This window comes from Hermetia illucens, chromosome 1 (genome assembly GCF_905115235.1).
Source record: "Hermetia illucens chromosome 1, iHerIll2.2.curated.20191125, whole genome shotgun sequence".
NCBI lineage: Eukaryota > Metazoa > Arthropoda > Insecta > Diptera > Stratiomyidae > Hermetia > Hermetia illucens.
The window spans coordinates 15,598,827-15,605,805 of record NC_051849.1 but is presented as its reverse complement, the minus strand read 5'-3'; the positions used below and the strand labels follow the sequence as shown (position 1 = coordinate 15,605,805).

Here is a 6,979-nt window from a genome sequence, read left to right as displayed (position 1 = left end):
ATCCGCTGCCTACAAGAACCTGCTGAAGTGGTCGCCGCAGATTGTGGCGAAACAGCTGCAGCAAGCGGAGCAATGTTCCTGGTCGTCGTGCTGTCCATTACGGGAGCCCGACCCAGTCATCAAGTCAGTCGACTCACGCCGGTTATCCGTACCGGACAACAAATTTCTTCTTCTTCTCATTTTTGGTGGTGCATTATATCCCTAGCTGCCAGGTTATTTTTGTTTGTTTAGTGACTAGGACAAATTTTATCTAATTTGAGAATCTCTTTCCCAATTAGCCCACCTTGGAATTCATACGAAATCACTCAAACCAAAAGACTCCACCTCTCGATGGCGCAGGTCAGGACGCCAGATAGCTTTTGGGGATATCGAATTGGTGGATCTGGGCGCAAAACCGGGATGTCTGGAATTCCTTATTAAGGCAGGCCTAGACCGGATACCGGTTGTTGCGCCGTTGATGATGATAGCGACTTTTTTCTCCTCCACGGGCGCTGTCGGATAGTTTTATTCTTTTTTTTTTGTTTTCAGCTTTCCATTCGCAGTGTACGTGATATCACGCTATATCCCTTTCGTATTTCAGATTTTTATCCTTCTTTGACTCTTAGACGTAGGTAGGTAGCCACAACATTTGGGGTCACCTTCTCCCCTCGGCGTGTCACGGCCTAATTTCGAAATCCACTTTCCAGAATCCGAGTCCTAATTTCTTAATCTAAGGTTCCATATGAAAATTTACACTAAAAAACGAATCATTTGGGTAGAGAATGAACCGACAGGACTAGGGAGGAAGTGGAAATTTCCTCGGTTTATCCCAAGTGCCGAGCCAGGTCCTTGATAAAGGCGGAAGAGTATTCTATACAAATGGGCAGCAAATGGATACTAGCCCTCACTTAACTTCCCGAACCAAGCATCTGTTAGAGAAGAGCCTTCAAAGCGTGAGGTTATAAATGCGGCTACGAATGCACGACTTTTAGGTTGTTAAGTGCACGGCGTCCTTCAATCATAATTTTATTCTTTTACAATTGAACTGAAGCTTTAGCAGAAGTGGCTACTACTACCGCTGCTAACCCAGGATTAGCCACCTCAAAACAAACAAGTGTCCATAACCATATAAGTAGCGAAATGAGACTCTGAAAACTTATCAAAATATATCAATAATTTATTCACACTCTACTTTTTTCCAGACTTCTTAATTCCGCCACCAACTAGCGGGCCTTTCTGCCCCGCTTTCTGTTTCGCCGCATCTAACGCTTTTTGTGCTTCCTTCTGCTTCTGTTTGAATTGCAGATCACTCTCGTCCATTTCCTTTTCGGATTTCTTTGGCGCCTTCAGAGGTTTCTTTTTGCCACCCTCACGACCAGACATGATGTACGATTTATCTGAAAAGAAGTATTTTTATAAATACTAACCAAGAGCAATTGTCGCGCTATTTATTACAGGTAAACTGGCAAAGTTCCGTGCAGTATAGCTACCAATCCCAAAAATTCGAGGAAGTCACGCCGCTCCACGCATTGACAGATGGTCGCCCACCGATCAGTCCCCCAGTTCCGACGTTTCTAATAGATTGGCATGAAGTTTGATGTAAGTATGTCACCAGCTTTTAAATGATTGCAGCGGTTGTAGAGGATTCAAAATCAAAATTTATTCCAATGATAAAAGCGCTAGCAGTCAGAATTTTCACCAAATATGTAGTTTCAAAAGTAATTTATTTTATGCAGTGATATCAGTAACAGGTTTTTTGTGTCGTAATAGTTGTAAAGTCATAATACATGTATGATTCCATAAAAACCATTTACGCACCATTACTGTAGGTCCCTGACACTGTGTTTCAACTCCGCCACCGTTTCCCGAGAAACTTACACTCTCCTCCATTGACCTCAATTTGATATGGTCTTGAGATATATTACGTACGCAACGACTGTGGCCCCAAGTTGGGCACCTTGCAACCAACGCGATGACCATGGCTGTCAATCAACCAAACTCCCCTAACAGGTTTGCCAGTCGTGATCAATATAATGGGGCTTCGTCCTCCTACGCGACTGAAAGCACTCGTAATCGACCCGATCTCATCTCACGGAAGCAGAACTTAATGTCGTGGATGAGATCCCGTTGCTCGCTGCCACGGACTTCTCACCGATTTTCGCGTTACCACACAATTCCCGGATGCAAGAGTAATGCACAATCGAACCGTTTTAGTGCGTGAATTGTGCAAATTTTATTGATCTAATTTGATGAGATGTTTGGCAACAAACACTTGGATATTACTGTATGACGTCATCATCATATAAAGTGAAATTCTATGAACGGCGGAGTGCATAGGAACGTTTCAGTTTTCCTATCAATGTCAATTACTCAAAGGGGACATGTGCGGATAGTAACCTGGTTACCAGCGGTTTTTAATTTAAGTGCGTGCTTTTGTGCACGGAGTAAAGTGGAACTGCCTGAAGATGCGTTAGATCAATTTATCAATGCCGTAATAGAGAATATTTGTTTATTTAGGATGAACATAGTATTTATATCGTTAATATGTATGTACATATGCGTATCTTAGAGTTTAGAAAAATATTGCGGAATATTATATTTTTCGAAAAATATTTTTCGGAAGCGCCGAGCTGCAGTGCCTGAAGTGGTTTTGTAAAATTGGTCACTATAGATGAAATAGTTCTCATGCAGAGCTGCTAACTTTGCGTAGATTTTCGCCTTTTTCTTCTCATTAAGTTCCACAATTATTCCGTTAGCCAATCCTCGAGTTTCCAAATGGCTTCTTTGGTTGGTATGTTCGTGGCTTGATTCACGGTTATTTGAACGATTCGCGAATGCGGTTGTCAGTAATGCTTTCAAAAATCTACATGGTATTGTGCAGCAATAGAATTGAACGGTATTTTGAACATTTTGCTGGGCTGAATTCCTTTTTCCATGTTGGAGCGGTCCTGCTTTCTTACTAGTCGCTCAATAACAGGATTTATGAATTCACTGACCCACAGTGAAGAGTCTCTGCTCTTCGCTTTTCAGAGTTCAGATGCAATGTCGTCAGGTCTTGTTTCCGATCCGTTGACATCTGCCCAATATATTCCCGTAATCTATTCGTCGCGGCTCGTCGTTCGGTAAGGAAAGTATTGTTCTTGCCAGTAACGTAATACAAGTGCCCGATATTCCGTGTGGGTCCGTGTCGGCTGTTGACAAATCGATACAGATCTCTCTCGCCGTCCCGAGTGTCCAGTTTATTGTAAAGATCTTTAAGATGGGCTGCTCGGTGCAGTTATCGCTTTCTTTGCTTCACGGTTGGCATTCTTGAAAATTTGTTTTTATGCAACTTGCGCCAACAAATAAAGAAAGTTTCGTTCCTTACCTTACGGGGGCTTTCTTCGCGTCCACAGTTATACTCAATTATCCCATTACAGGGGCTTAGACTGTTAGAAGGTTTTAGACTCGGCTGAATGAGATCCCCGCCACGATCGGAAGCGCACCCTCCACCCAATTTCGATAGAATTACAGCCCGTAATCTCGGACTGATAAGATCTTTGTCTTTGTGAATTCCGACCAAATGAAATACGTTCCGAGCGACACAGTTTTTGTAAGCTGAAATAGGCTCTTATGCCTACTAATAACCATACGCAGATTTCGTCGTCATAACAACTATTGGTTATGATTTTCAACCCTAGATAAGCAAAATTTTCAAAGCTTTCAAAATTGTAGCCCCCTGTCTTTTCTGATTTGACTTGTCCTTTTTGGTGCTAACGTTGCCACCATCTATTTCGTCTCGCCTTCATTAATGGAGAGCGCAAAATTTCGCACGGATCACCGCCCGATCGATCTGAATAAAGGTGGTTTATGCCTCTCGGGTCGTTCTTTCCACTATGGTAGTATGGTCAGCATAAGCCGGTAGCTGGATTGACACTTTCTCCACAGCCAGGTTAAAAAGGATGCATGAAGGACATCTCCTTCTCTAAGATCGGTGCTGATGGTAAAAGGGCTCCTGCTGCTTTTTATTCAGATTTTACACATTGGTCAGGGTGAGCCTAGTCAGTCTTATTAATATAGTCGGGGTACCGAATCGGTAGACGTCGGCGGAAAACCAGGGATATATAAACTTTCTTATTAAAGCAGGTCTAATCAGAATCACTTCGCTTGTTGCGTCTTTGGAGATAATGATGATTGTCATATTTTAAAAAGTTTGCCACATATAATAAAAACTTGAAGATTAGCTGCCTACACTGATAAAACTGAATTCACTATTGCAACAAAGGCAGTAGAATTCGCACTCCCATAGAAGTTATCGTTTGCATTGAAAACGTTCGAACGTCTATAAAGAAAATGATCAATCCTGAGAATATTTCATCATTTTCTATTTTAAAATTTTCCAGGATTTCACCATTTCCTTTTTCTTTCGTCCAGCGGAAGGCAATAAATATTTCCAATTCATTTCTCAAGTCAAGGATAATCCTTTCGAAGCTGTTGTTTGACAGTTTCAAACGCCTGGACGACCTCAATGGACCACGCAACCTCACGTGAGTCCTTTGTTTTGGTCCCACACAAGCAAGCGTTGAGGATCGCTTGGTGATGAGCAGTCTTCGGCAGGAAATGAAGATATAGGTTTAACATGCCCAAAAATCTTCGCAGATCCTTCACCAGGGGCAAATTTTTGATCGTTTCAACCTTGTCTGGGAGTGGTTGAATTCTGTTAGGGACATCCTGAGAAATTTCACCTGCTTTTGTAGGAATTCGAACTTTTCAACGTTTGGAAGGAACACGGCCTCAAGGAGACGTTGAAAAATGCACTCGAGAGGGTCCAAATGCTCAGATTCGGAATTAGAGTCGACCAAAACATCATCTACGTGAACCAAACAGAAGTTTATGTTTCGGAGGACAAAGTGGATGAATCTCTGAAACGTCTGCGCAGCGTTGCACAAGCCAAATATCATCCTGGTGAACTCGAAGAGTCCGAAAAGTGTGATAGAGTTGCGTCTTTGAGAATATCGGGGTGCTGATACTGTTGATGTGGTACAGCACATCGTGCTTAACCGACTGGGAGAAACTGCTTTCAGTAGTGATGTTGCAATACTTTCGGAGGAGTACGCAAATACAATGGTCGGCAATCTCCTCGAAAACAATGGATAGAGTGTCGTTTGAGCAGGTGGAAATTTTTCCTGACGACTTCAAAGAGGTTTTGGGGTCAATGAAGGCTCTACTCTGCAGGTCCACCAACAATCCATAATGACATAAGATGTCTGCCCCTAAAATGGGGATGCTAATGTCGTCAAAACAAATCGCCACGAAAACGTTCGGCTCAATCCGAGACTCACGTCTACCTGCTAGTATCCGTAAGTGCAGATGGGAGAAGAGTTCGCGGCAGCCAGTCGAAAATTTTGCAGTATTAAGGTTTGGACGGGGTACGGGAAGAGCCGACACCTACACGCCCGCCCGCCCCCCGCGCGTCTGCTCAGAGGGTCGAAAGTTGTAAGGAGACGTGGTACCCAGCGAGCCTAGCTTTGTGTTGTATTGAAATTGTATTCGGTGGTACATTTGGTCGCTTGAGCTACGAATTTACGGTGGTACCAGCAAATTGTTGGGTCACTGAGGGCTCCAGGGTGCGAGTACCCGAACGCGCTTTTTGGCAAGCAGACCTAGACCGTGACTGCGATCGAGATCTACCTCCCGAACATAAAGTGCTCACAGTCGCTGTCAGTTTGGGAAATGCGTCCGCAAGTGACACCTAGGAATTGACGCCGGGGCGCGCGTACACTGCGTGGACTTTATCGGCCGTGGCGGACAACTCCTCCAGCGACTCCGAGTTCGCGCAGGCCAAGATAGCGCGGGTACTCTCCGAGATTCGCTGCATCCACAAGGATTTTAACAGCTGCGCTCCGACTTTATCCCCAACCAGCTGGCTCATTTCTCGAAGCAGCCCAGCGTTAGGTCATTTAGCAAGTGATGAACTGCTCCTTCACTCGGACATAGGAGTGGTGCCTAATAAGCGAAGTGCGCGACGCGGAGGCAAAACACCGGACCGGAACGAACACCCGGAGCGGACAGGAGAGTTTTATTATGCGCCCGCCAAGGCCATGAAAGACCGCAGCAACACCGAGAAACGACCCGATCGGAACCTTCTTCTTACAAAACACCCACACTTTTATTTATGAATATTTATATGCAATGAGGTAAATATATACATGCAGACTAAATATTTTTGTACAACCAAACAAAGAAAAAAATAAATTCTGGGCTTCACCAACATTGCGGTCAAATGCATCATCCCTCGCCAGGGAGTCCACGTCATTTACACGGACTTTTTGAAAGGCTTCGATTCCGTTAACCACAAGATACTATTGTTCAAACTCGCCTCTCTCAGCATTGCTCCATCACTTATTACATGGCTTGCCTCCTACTTCTCCTTCCGATCCTGCAGCATTTCATTTGATGGTTGCACTTCTAGTCCTTTTTCCCCTTCCTCTGGTGTGCCATTCCTCTTTTATTTTTATTCTTTATTAATGACCTCCTCTCTATCCTCACTTGTCCTTGCTTGTTATACGCCCATGACCTCAAGCTGTTTTCCTCTGTTTCGTCACCAATGTATTGTGCTTACTTACAGGCAAGTCTGGATACGTTGGTCTATTGGAACACAGTTAATAAGTTGGCTCTTAATGAGAGTAAATGTCACTCGATGTGTTACTCGTTTAAAACCTCTGCCAGCCCTTTCTCCTACTCTCTTGGTGGTTGCTCTCTGTCCTATTTGAACTCTATCCTCGACCTGGCCGTAATCATCGACGATAAACTCCGTTTTGACAGCCACTACTTCGACATCACTAACAGTGCTTCCAAAATGTCAGGTTCCATACTGCCTTCCTGTACTAATTTCACCTCGGTCCAACCCTCCATAATGCTTTTTAACACCCTCGGAAGAAATATCCTTGAGTATTGTCCGTGATTTAACCACTTTTTTGCAATTGTGATTGTCTTGCCCCAGAGAAGATACAGCGCAAAT

At 43.9% G+C, this 6,979-nt stretch overlaps 1 protein-coding gene across 1 annotated transcript; it reads right to left on the bottom strand.

The window, feature by feature from the left end:
- Positions 1-1,135: 1,135 nt before the first annotated feature.
- LOC119661281 (translation machinery-associated protein 7 homolog) lies at positions 1,136-1,586 on the bottom strand. The gene is made up of 2 exons (XM_038070557.1): positions 1,435-1,586; positions 1,136-1,376 (listed from the first exon to the last, which is right to left on the bottom strand). The coding sequence occupies exon 2, from the start codon at positions 1,360-1,362 to the stop codon at positions 1,168-1,170; it is 195 nt and encodes a 64-aa protein (XP_037926485.1). The 5' UTR covers positions 1,363-1,376; positions 1,435-1,586; the 3' UTR covers positions 1,136-1,167.
- Positions 1,587-6,979: the final 5,393 nt, after the last annotated feature.